The 13,099-nt window shown below is 34.0% G+C and overlaps 1 protein-coding gene across 10 annotated transcripts in view; it reads left to right on the plus strand.

The window, feature by feature from the left end:
* The window catches only part of LOC138941492 (palmitoleoyl-protein carboxylesterase NOTUM-like), a 68,226-nt gene that overhangs the window by 25,623 nt on the left and 29,504 nt on the right, over positions 1–13,099 (plus strand). For 3 of the 10 annotated variants that reach the window (XM_070311211.1, XM_070311209.1, XM_070311210.1), the window contains one exon: positions 9,835–10,515. The exons of 6 other annotated variants lie outside the window; for them this stretch is intronic. In XM_070311211.1, coding sequence (XP_070167312.1) covers positions 10,498–10,515 — 18 coding nt within the window. In that variant the 5' untranslated portion in view covers positions 9,835–10,497. Of the gene's footprint in view, positions 1–7,000; positions 7,480–9,834; positions 10,516–13,099 lie in introns of those variants that run through there. One more of the 10 variants, XM_070311221.1, reaches the window with a different exon arrangement.

Below are 13,099 nucleotides of genomic sequence, written 5' to 3' on the forward strand. Positions count from 1 at the left end.
CCTCTCTCTTTCTCTCTTTTTTCTGCTTCTCTTCTACAAGCATTCGCCTTCCCTCTTTATTCCCTTTCGATTTCTGTCACCCGCTTCGGTCTCATCGTGTGTGCTTTATCTACAGATTAACTTTACTTATACAGATTTAATTTTAAACTATTTAATTTAATTTAAGTATTAATACTATATTAATACTATTACCGTATGATTTTAAAAAGCATACTTGCGTGAATAAAACATTATTATATCCGTAATATGTGTATTTCGAGTCTATATATCAATTTTCATATTCCAACTTTTTATTAAAAAAGTGATGTATATCATTTTCAATCTTTTATGGACTACGCAGTAGCGTAGTTCATTGAACCATCGATAAATTTTACGAAACGTTATCATAAATAGTCATTTATATCTAGGAACACAACTCAAGTGTAATAATAACTTCTCCGATCCAATAACTCGCTCACTTATCACGACGCATCGTCATCACAACCAACCGTCATTATTTCATTCATTCAGCGAGATTCATCCGTCCATCGCTCTCGTACCATTTGATTTTCGCCCGATCGCCTTTATCGTCCGTCATTTTAATTTCCTCGTCCCATTCTTTTTTCGCGAATCAGAGATTCCTTCTCTTCATCGACCCGCGATATCGCGCCTTTTCCCTTTTTTCATCCCCTCGGCCTCATCTTCTCCTGGCTCCCGCAAGCCGTACTTTTATTTTTCCTCTCTTTCTATTTCTTTGATTCCACATTTCTCTTATCGCCTCCCCCTTCTTTCCCATCTCTTCCCGTCTCCCGTTCTCTTCGTCCTTCCCGAGAGTTTCCGTTTCGTTGACCGCATTGCTTCTCTCTCACCCCTTCCCCCTGGCATGCGCACGCATCACCGATTCAAACGCGACATACACATCCCCCCCGTTCTTCACGAAGCTGCGTGGCCAACATCAAACGTGCCGACAGCTACGACGTACACCTGCCTCCGTCAGGCGCGCGAGTAAACGGCTCGTTCCTTCCTCCTCTTATCCCTCACAAATATTCTCATTACCCCCACTAGCAGCCGGGTACCCTCGTTGGCAACGACGTGTCTCGGTAACTCATCACCCCGCACTTTATTTGTTCATCCACGCATATGCGGAATCGTCTTATTAATTTTATATTAAAAAAAATTAAACGCGGATATTTTTAGACATTGTAAATATCTTTAGATCTTAAAAAGTTGATCTTAAAATAAATTATGTCTGTGTGATATATAAATAGATACAAATATATTATTTATTTAAAACTCAAATTTTTTTCGCTTTGAAGTTCTCAAATTTTGATAATTAAATTATTTCTTTTTTCAAAACTGATAAAATAATATTACTTTAAAAAAATATCATTAATAACGTTAAATGCAATCTATTATCAAAAAATATAATATATATATATATTATATTTTTTGATAATAGATTGCATTCAACGTTGTTAATGATATATATATTGTATAAATATATACATATATAGCCCTTAATACATATGCGCACAACATAAAAATATCTAGCTATAATATATTTCTGAAATAATAATAATAACTTTTTGCCAATTGTCTTTCCCTTTCTGTATTAAATGTGTCTAGCTCTATCAATATTAAAATATGAGAAATTCCTTTGTTGATTTATAAATAGATTTGTTAATAATCTGTGTAAATTTAATAGATATATTTAATAGAATTCTTACAATAAATCCTATTATTAAACATTTATTAAACATTTTATATTACTCTTACTTTATATTTTGCATATGGCAAGCAAAATGAACAAACGGTTATTGTCCTGAATTTTGTGCTTCGTTTATTCGTGTTTTGCTGTCATTTCCTCTAAATCTTTTGTTCTATATAATACGTACAACCTCACATTTTGCATTTAATTTAATTAGCTAGAAATTCGCGGCGCAATGAGGAGATACTTTAAACATTAAGAGCTTATAATTGTGTTTTGTTACGGTACTGCTGCCTGGCTTTGCCGTGCAAAGTTACAATTGTTTTCACCGATAAACGAGGATAACAATAGTGAAAAGCCAATTTAGCTGCATTTGTACACGTGTGCTGTGTCCAGTTTTGTATCCGTAACCGTATTAATCAATTCGGTAGCCAAAATATCACAAAGACTAAGCATGTCAATTAAATAAACTTTTTAATTAAAACAGACATGTAAATTAATTGTAACGTAAATATTATTGCTAGTCTCTACGAAACACAAATTAAACTAAATGGAAAATTTCGGAAATCACCTGCGTGATCGTATAAAAGTTTTACTATGTTAATATCTAAGCTCTTACAAAAGCGATATTGACAGGCACATATCAAGATTGTCAAAGCGTTATCAATTTTCAATTATTATCAATTTTCATCGTTATAATAGCCGCGATCTAACCGTGAGAATTAATTATAATTATGAGCATTGTCAAGCTCATTTATAAGAATATCCACATATTGGCAACACTTAAAGAAAATCTGCCGCGAGCTCTGATTTTTGCTCTCATAATTCTCTCCGATTTATTCGAAGAGGATATCGCGAAGTCGCTATCACTTCTCCGCGATTGTGACGGTTCGGCCACGGTGTACCGGCGGCGGTGTATCGCTGAAGCAACAAGGGGGCAGAACAAGAAAAAAAAAGAGATAAACAAGAGGTAGGACGCCAAGGAAGGGATGAAAGAAGCCGACTTCCCACCGAGACATTCTCCTCCTATATTCCAAGAGAGACCCCGCTTTCTTCAATTACTATACACCTGGTCGCAACTCCCTCGTTTTATATATATGTATATATATAACGAGGGAATTGCGACCAGGTATATATAATAGTTGTGTATAGTAATAAATATATATAGTAGTTGTGTGTAATAATATATAATATTCGAGAATAATCATGTGACTGTTATTCGCCATCACACAGAAATAATTTTTTATTTATTGTCTTATACTTTTGTTATAATTATTAAATTATATATATACAGATGATTTACACAAAATAATTTTATTTTCATGATAAACGCCTTTAATTAAAATCGCTTACATTATTATTATTATTCGCTTACATATCTATTATTGAATAGCTAGTATTTTTACCACTTCTATCACTAATTATTAGGTATATAAAAAGTAAATACACACATAAAAAAAAAATGGACAAATTGTTGAATAAAAAAAATTGGTAAATAAAAATTTGATAATTGAAATTATTTGGTCATTAAAAGTACATCTGTAATACAAACAATTGTCATTGCATCTAGATTAGCAATCGAATCGGTAAAACAAGCATATTACTTAATTTTTATACAATGTGATTTCAATGTTTAATCATGATCTCTTATAGCTGAATTATGACACCATTGCTTGAACAGTAGTGCACCAACAATATAATTTGTTCTGCCTATTATCCCAGTAAAATGGATATTGTTCGTCGCGTAATTGCATCGTGTACGTCATTAACAGAAGAATAGACCAGGATTGTCGGTCTTTTGAAAAGTATATCTGTGCACATGAGCATCGTATAACGTATATTTAAACTACGATGTTTCTTTTTTCCGCTCCTTATGTTACATCTATTAAATAATCAGTTTTGTCATAGCATTTTCGATTTGACAATTACCTATTGTAAGGGAGAGATATAATATATGATATAATACAAAATTAATTTTATTGTGAATTAAAACATCTCAAATATATTTAATATGTATATGTGTGTGTGTATATATGTCGTATTCTAACTTGTAATTCTATAATGTTATCTTTAAGAAGATAACCACACAACACGTATAACTATGTTCATTGAATCTGGACGAATTTGCCGTTTATGAATATAAAACAAGATCGTGAGTGGACGCTCGAGAACATCCTTGGCGCCTTTTGAGTATGAAGTCGGATCGTTTCGACTCCGAATCGGTCTAAATTGGTATCGACCGGTTCGACGATGACTCACAAAAAGAGTCCCGGTGCCCGACTCTTAATCTTTTGCTTATCGTTAATTCGATACGGTAATATTACGACAACACGTTCTTCGCTAATAACGTCACGTTGATCGCTTTGATCGCCGCCTTTCTAGATATCGTATATTATTCGATCTTCTCGACATTCGAAGATACGGCGAGAAGGAGAAACGCGCGCTCCGATATTATACGCGCGCAGCCTCTACGCAAATTTACTTATCGGCCATTACGCTCTCATATTCATTTATTTATTTATGCGCGGCTTACGACACGCAAATACGGACTGTCGTCGCCGGTTACCGCGACCGGGCGAAAGCCAAATTTGGATAAAACTGAAATTCAGATTCGGTCAGTCGGGAGATACCATGTTAAGCCACGATCGAAATTCCACTGAAATTCTAATGTAAGTGGGAAACAGTACGGCGCCAGATGCTGAAACGGAAAATGGTGGAGAGACAGGAAGAGGAAATATTCGTTTGTATTTTAAGTGTGTATTTTCAAAGTTCTACGAGAAATTCCCTGCAAAACTAAATATCATAAACTTGAAAGAACATGAGAGCCAATAAAAAATAGGATAGTTCATTAATAGTTTAAAATAAGTTTAAGTAAGAGGCTCATATATTTCCAAAGAGTTTAAAGAACAAAAAGAAAAATTAATATAATTTAGCTTATATTGAAGATAGTTATAATTTCATTAATGTTTCACTTGAAAAATCAATTAATGAAATTTTTAATATAATGCAATATATAAAATAAATTATAATTTTTATTATTAGTTTAGATTAGTTAACTTTTCGTAGAAATAATGCTTCATTTTTCTATCTTTATCTTTTCTTAATTTATTAACTTATTTTTTAAATTTATTAACTAATTTTTTAAATAAAATATTAAATAACATTTTAGATACATATTTGTGTATGTAGCATCTGAAAGATATCGTGTATATATAATTATTATAAACGTGCTTCTTTGTGCTATATAAGCAAATCGAGGGAAATTTTCAAGCAATGAAAAAGGAATTGATATGTAACGATTTAAGCTTCTTATCATTTATAATTAGTATATTTATGACGCATTTATTAGTATAATATTAGTATATCCTCTCTTTCTTTTTTTTCTCTTTCTCTTCGCATCTCTGTTTACATCCTCATATTCGCATCCATATTTATATCTGTTTTACATTTATGAATCGGCTAAATTGAATGATTAGAAAACAGATTTCTATTCTTCTTCTTTTTTTTCTCTATCAATTCATTTTTAATTTAAAAATCTGCAGTATAATTTTAATTTTTCTATCTTGATCTTTTTATCTTTTCGTTATCTTAATCGATACAATTCTCTCTTATATATATATTGCTTTTCTTTTTTAAAAACCTTCTCACGCGTTATAAATTGTTATTTTATGGTGTCCATCTTTAAAACTCATGCATTGGTCCATCATATTTGTGTCAAATCTACGCAAGTAATTATTCTGAATGAAAAATAATAAATTTGTACTCTATTCTCTCCCTATTTCAGCCTTTATCTCTGTTGGAGTTCTATCATATCCTCTCTTATATTCCACTGTTCTCCATTTTTAGAAAACTTTATCTTCGCTGAATATAATCACAATTTTCCACGCTGTAAATTGTCATTTCAGTGTCCATTTTTACTACTTATTGATCCATTATATTTCTGTCCCGTCAAAAGGCATTATTCCGAAAAATGACAAATTTTTATTTCTCTCTTTGTCTCTTTTGAAATCATGAGCCCGCGGAGGATCCGCGAATCGGCCGCAGCGTAAAGAGTCAGCACGACGAGCAGATATGAAAGAGAGTATCGTACAGCCTTGCCGCCGGCAGCAGGCGGTTTCTAGCTGCTAATGATCGCGGTGTACCGTAACGTGCTACACGATTCTGACGATAAACTACAACGCACCCGGCAGCATCCGCGGCACACCGCAAACCCGTTTTTCGAGAGAGTATGGACTTTTTCACGCTCCTCTACCTTCTTCTCTTCCTCACGCTGTCCGACTCTCCTCTCCTCGTCTTCTCTTTGCTCGCTCGTAAGTATCTAACAATGAATACGCGCGCTACTCGACGAACACCCCGTCGCGATAGACTACCGGCTTTTATAGCGGACATAGTATGCATACATAGCTTATCTCGTTACATGTCATTAACGTGGTTGCAAGGTATACGAGCTCTTTTTACGCGAACATTAACGACGTAGTGATAACAATAACGCGCTGAACGGAAATGTCTCATAGTCACATACATTAATGTTCCTACCGCTCGGTATTATCGCCGAGCTATTTCCAATTTTCAATCGTCAAACAAAAAAAGAAGGATGTACAAATAAGTCGCAAATCTCGAAACTTAAATTTTCTCACTGGATGAACGCTTTTCTCTTTTCTATTCTTGTTAATCCTCTTCTAAAACGATAAGCGCTTTATGAAAATAAGGACCGATAATCAAAAACTTATTATGAAATTACTCTCTCTCTTTCTTTCTCTCTCTTTAAATATCGAATATGTGATCAGTTATATATTTATTTAGACATTAATGATATATTTATTTAGACGAAATTATTGGTTATTTAGATTTTTCAGTTGCTAATTATTACGCGTATGCTAACTTTGAATCTATTTGGCAATCACAAAAATCTGTTTGGGAATCACAAAAGCAGATAACAGATAATTCTTCTTCTTTTTGCACGGCGATTATTATATTTATTATCATGATTATGATAATAAATGTGAAAATTTCTTCCAATTTATATCTTAGAGATTTTATATATCAAAATAATAATATAAAAAAATATAATATATATTATATACTGATACATTATCTAATCGAAATACACGTGATTATATTACGTATATATTAAAAGATTAAATATTTTTACGTATATATTAAAAGATTAAATATTTTTTATATCAAAAATAAAAAAGGATACTTACACTACTAGATACATAATTATACTATTAACATATAAGTAACCCAAATAATTTAAAGAAATTGATAATTTAAAAATCATTTGTCACAATTGTTTACAAAAGAAAAGTAACACGCGGAAATACAATAGATTTTGCACCTTTAAATACAATTTCGCAATAGAATGTGCTTAAAAGTCAATCATTGCCAGCCAACATGATCCCGCGAAGAGGAGAAATATCCCTTCGGATGAGTCTACCGCTTTCTAATAACGCGGCTTGCAAATTGCTCCATCGCTAAATAACCGACGATCAAGGGAGCCTCCTCATTACTAGTCGCAAGATTCCCGCGTGTAATTTGCATTAACTCCATGAACGAGCCGCAACCTCGACGAAGGTCGGTACCTCCCACCTACCCTATCCTTAAGATTAATGCCGACCGATTACAGCGACGATGAGAAGTCAGTCGGATGGTGGCAAGGGACCGCTATTGTAACCGTGTCGGGGACTCCCTAACTAAATGCTGCCGTTTCAAGTGAGAAGTGTCCACCGTGACCTAATAGCAGATCGATCGTTACCCTTCTCATCGAAGACACTAAAAAAGAATTGCAGGTACTGTTCACGAAAAGCGCGCCTGCTGTCGTCGGCTGCCTTTGTCGGCGACTCCGAATACTTTAAGCTTTGATCTTTCGTCGACTATGTTCGGGACAAACAACACCGAAGAAGACAGCGTCACGGTGCACTATGGTTATTCGCGATGGTCATCTGTAACGCTTTTCGAAAAAGAAACTGCGCTGTTATGCAATAAATTTCGTGAATTAGATTGTTAATTGCCGAGATGTGTCGGAAATTAATTGTTAGCAAGATAGGAACGTAATTGAGAATCGGGATTCGAAGAAAATCAGAAGGCTGCACTTGGAAAAATTTTAAACCAAAATTTTCTAGAAAGGAAGATATCATTTATTACAATTTATAATTTATAATTTTATATTTTATTAATAAACTCACACACACACACACACACACACACACACACACACACACACACACACACACACATATATATATATATATATATATCCACATTAAAAAATATTTATTAAGAACTGAGAACGCGCGCGTGTCGCTATAAAATTAAAAAAATTTACTTATTTCAATTAATGAATATATTTAATAAGGACTCGTTAGTATATGTATAAAGAGAGAATAAGATATGTAAATTTAAAAACTAATATTAAAAACATTTCTTATTCTCATAAAAATAAACTAATACATTTGATTAAATATCAGAATTTTGACCTTTTTTATTAGATATAAAAAAGGAGTGCATTGTTTGCGCTATACTTGTTTAATGTTGCGAGTTGTAACGTTTGCCGAGTAAAATTGCGAATTTAAGCTTCAATTAGCGAGAGAAATGAATGAAAGAATCGGCAAACATGGACTATGTTTAATAGACGGCGCGCTATTTGTTAATTGAATATTTGATGCGTTCAATGCGATGATAAAATAAACCATAAAAACATTTAAACCACAATTACGCGAAAAAAGTGGTTCTAACAATACACCAACTCGACAATTTTCCACCGCTAGGTAATATTGCATGCAAACATTGTGCGAAACTGCGATACAACGCTTGACGTCAACAATATCGGGGATAATAACTTCTCTGCCGACGATGAATGAATAACAAATTAATTCAAGGCTACGCAAAACGCATACGCGGAAAATGGGATGCAATAATATCATCGAACCATATTACCGACCATAATTATTTCAATCGAATTGGTTATCAATCAAAAGTCAAATATTTAAATGGCATTAATATGGTATTTATCGGTTTTTCTTATACATATATAACGATGGAATTGATATTATGCCATATGTCATGATATCATATGATGTTTATGATATATTATGATATATTATGCATTTCTATGGAAAAATAGAACAATGCAGGGAATAATTCTGACAAGTGAATTATAAAATAAATAGATCATTATCATTTTTTTATGATTTTAATATGATTGTTTTATCATTGGAATATATTTCGACGTCTCATGCAAAATGTGTATTTTCATTATTGTCATATAATTTAATCTTTATTATGTGATCCTACTTTAATTAAAGAACGGGTATAAACAATCAATAATTTTACTAATTGAAATTTTTACTGTTGCAATAATCCCATCCCAATTGGCCATATACATCAGGTGTAAAAATTTTAGTTTATTGGATCCAAATATTTTTAAGTAAAATAATAGGAAAGTAAATCATGTTTTTAAATTAATGGATTCCATTAATTTTAAAATATACTAAACACATGAAAAATGAGAAAATTTCGAAAAGTTTCAAAAAATTATTTTGATAAATACATACATCGTTTTTCTGCAGGCTGTTTCAATTAAAATAGAAATATTTGATATAATCAAGATAAAATATAAATAAAAAAATGTAATAAAATAAATATTAATAAAATAGAATCAAGATAGATATAACAAAGGCGCGGTGCGAAAAAGATATTTGACGGAATCGATACTGAAGCGACCGCAACGATTACGCGACCCCGTCGCAGCCAAAACAACCCTACACGTGGTGGTGAGAACCACGTTCCTCTCCACCATCCTCCAGTCTGCTCTACTTCACCGTTTTCTCTCTCTCTGACTCTCTCCGTCTCGTTCTCCCCTACCCCTCTCGCTGTTGTGCTCTTGCTGCTTACTCCGCACGGTTTGAGCTGGGCCGATTGTCAGTCGATCCCCGACTCCGACAGTGCAAGGAGCATCGAACAGTTTACAGCGATTTCTCAGAAGATCACGTGAAAGAATAACAAAAAAAAAAAAAAAAAAAAAACTTTCTTCCTCTTGGTTTCGATTAATCGAATTATTCCAACTGCAATTAAATTCTCTTATTGAGACAGTCTCTCACGTCCCCAATCTCTCCGATCTATTAAGCGTTATTTAAAATTTCTAGATATGATGTTTGATTTTGTATAAAAATCGTGAATTCGAAGAGAACGCCTCAAAATTCGAAAGCAAGCGGAAAGAGAATAAGAGAAAAAGGAAGTAGATCGGGCGAGAAGAAGAGGAGGTGTCAGTCGCTGTTAGTTCGTTGATCGTGCCCGGCACGTGCGCGCACTCGGTCCCTCGTGCCTTCGGAAGAAGAAGGGTGCATCGGCGAAAGGAGCAAGGAAGGAGGCAGGAAGAAAAGGAAACGCGGCCGAAGCCGAAAGTGACGGCAGTGTGCTTCGAACCTTCAAGCGGGACGCTGAGGAAGAAGAGCTAGCGCGTATCGCGAATGCGTACTGCGCCACGTGACTCTCCCGAGATATCTTCAATCAAACCTTTTTGAATATTTTTCAATCGTCGTTGCATCATCATCGTGCGGTATATTCAATCGAAGAAATAGTTCTCCATCAATTTGATGCCACATCGATGGTACGAATGGATCAAAGGACACGGTGCTCGGTGATTCTTTGACGAGACTAGGATGATCCGCGTGAGGATAAGCCTACGCTGGTGCACGCGCATGGATTGAAGATGATGGACATGGACCGCGATAGTCGCATGTGAATAAAGACGCGATATTTGTCACGTGAGCAGCGATTGCATTATTATTATTGGAAGGTGTATCAAGATGAGGACGGTGTTGCAGGTGAGTCGAATTTTGAATTCACTTAAACAATGTGTCTCTCGCAATTTTATTTTGCAACTTCACACATATTTAATTTTTGAAGCAATAGTGAATTGCAAACGTCCCCTTCAATCTTATAAACTTTTGAAAAATATTGTTATTGTTTCTTTATTTTATATAAAATTATCATATATAAATGCATAATTGAGATTTATCTTTTTATTCTAAAATATAGAACTATACTCTAGTTTAATGACAATTGAAATAATCAAAAACACTTTCATGAAACTTATTTATAACGTAAAAAAGAAGATAAAGACCAATTAAATATAAATAAAATTATAAATAAGATTAGATAGTCATATATGAAATATAAGAGAAGAGAGATCATAAATAATCCGAAATACATCGGAAAATCTCATATTTAGTGCGAATAAAAAGAAACACGCTAATGCGTCGTTAACAATAGGGGCGAATATCCTTTGCGTTAATTCCTCCTTACCACAGACAAGCGCTTCCACGGATACTTCGTAAGACGAGTAGCGCCGAGGCAACCCAATCCTCATTTAACGCTCTTTGATCATCTAGAGATTCTGCTTTCACGGATATACCTACCGTCCGTTTCTCACCATACTGTCCCCTCAGGTTTCCCTCCTCCCTTCGTGTCCCTCACCGACATCTTCGTACGCGACCAGACATCTCGCGTATACCATCGGCCTTTAACTTTTAAGTACGATTTAACGAAAGCCTTTGAACCGTCTACCTCAAAACTCCGGTACCGGTCGCGGATTCCCTAGAGGTTATTTGACCTCAGCGGCCGCCGCCCTCGGAAATCCTCCTTTACCCTCTGCGCTTCCGTGCGCTTTTGTCCCCTCGCGCACAACGATTTGCTGCTACTGCGCTCGCTTTGATATTTTTAATCCTCTTGGCGCGTGACGGGAACGCTTACGCGCGTCAAAGTATGCGGCGCCTTCTTTGTTAGTCGCGAAAGCGCGGGAAATGTGTGATAGATCAGCGAATGACAATAATAACGCTTTCATAAAGGATTATATGGATCGTTCGTCAATTTTGTCACCCTACGAAGATATCAAGCGAAATAACCGAAGGAAAATCTCTAGAACCAAAATTCATATATACAATTGAAGTTATGTAATGCAGTCGCATGATTGTCAGCTCGAGACAAATTTACATATTGAATTTCCATATATGTGTAATCTTCATCGGACTTAAAACCATCTAAACGCGCGATGTGACTAGCTTTACACAAATAATTACAAAGGACGATATAATATATTTTTGCAAGATATATTCAAATTAATTTAAATTAATTAATATTTAAATTAACTATTCGAAATTACTTACATTGCGAATAGTTAAAATTTTAATTTTAATAAATAATTAAATTGAATTTATAATTGTTTTTATGTAATAATACGTGGACATGATATAAATATTAGTAATATCATTAATTACGGCGTTGATTGAATCTCATTAGATGAGAATCTATTTCGAGCGCAACGTCACCGGACCACTTCCTGGACAGCCGACTACGATGGGCTTGATTTGGCGTATACAATTCGTGCGACGATGCACGCGATAAATCATCGCGGTAGCTAGCCGCGTATAGGATAAACCGCAAACTCGCGCGCGAATCGCGCACGATTCTCTCCCGCAAATTTATCGCCGTCTGTCGCTGACAGCCGTATGATACGTACTTTTGTATTAAAGGCCTGTTAGAAATTAAAAAGGAGGAATTTTATTCATTTGATATATTATCGCGGCGTCCTTCACAATATTTGAACGATGGCGTAATTTCTAAAATTTTGCTAAAAATTTAACGCCAAATATATTCGAAATTAAAAAGAAATAAATTTATTCACTTGATATATTATCGCTACGTCTCCCCCAATATTTGAAGGATGGCGTCGTTTATAAAATTTTGATAAAAATGTAACGCGGAATATATTCGATTGTCAGCTATACTTGTATATTATGCTATATCTTATATAAAAAGCTTCAAAATTCAAGCCGGGGTATTGTTCTCAAAACCCCGTTGTGTTTTTTTTTCCAACAGTAACCATACGATGATTTAGGAACGAAAACTCCGAGAGAATTGCAATTCAGAGAGAATATGTACGCAAAAATTTCTTCTCAACTTCGTAAAATATAGCTTCTCATGCATTTTTATTCAAGGTAATCTGAAAACGCTATTTAATTCTTGTATTTATTGTGCCCAATTTACAATCAGAATATTTTATTTGCTGTGCATTTTTGTTAAATAAATATTGTGGCAAAAATCGCTTTTGCGCTTTGGTTAAGTCAGTTGAACAATATGCAGTTTTTAATATGCATCTACTCTTTCTGAAAATATTCAAATTATTTCCGATTATGAATTTTTTTTTACTTAAACGCAAAGTCCTATAATATTTAATCTTTATCTGTTTTTTTTTTTTATTTATTTTCTTAAATGTAAAATGTACACGAATATGATGTATCTTCTTAGCGCAAATGAAAGTAAAAATTATATTTTTAACTTCTCAGTTTTTAAAATTAAGTGTCGTGAAAACAATAAGTTACAAATATTCTATTATATTTTGCTATAATT

The sequence above is a fragment of the Polyergus mexicanus genome, unplaced genomic scaffold (assembly GCF_030449975.1).
Source record: "Polyergus mexicanus isolate NDT 795.1 unplaced genomic scaffold, iyPolMexi1.0 SCAF_19, whole genome shotgun sequence".
Lineage (NCBI taxonomy): Eukaryota > Metazoa > Arthropoda > Insecta > Hymenoptera > Formicidae > Polyergus > Polyergus mexicanus.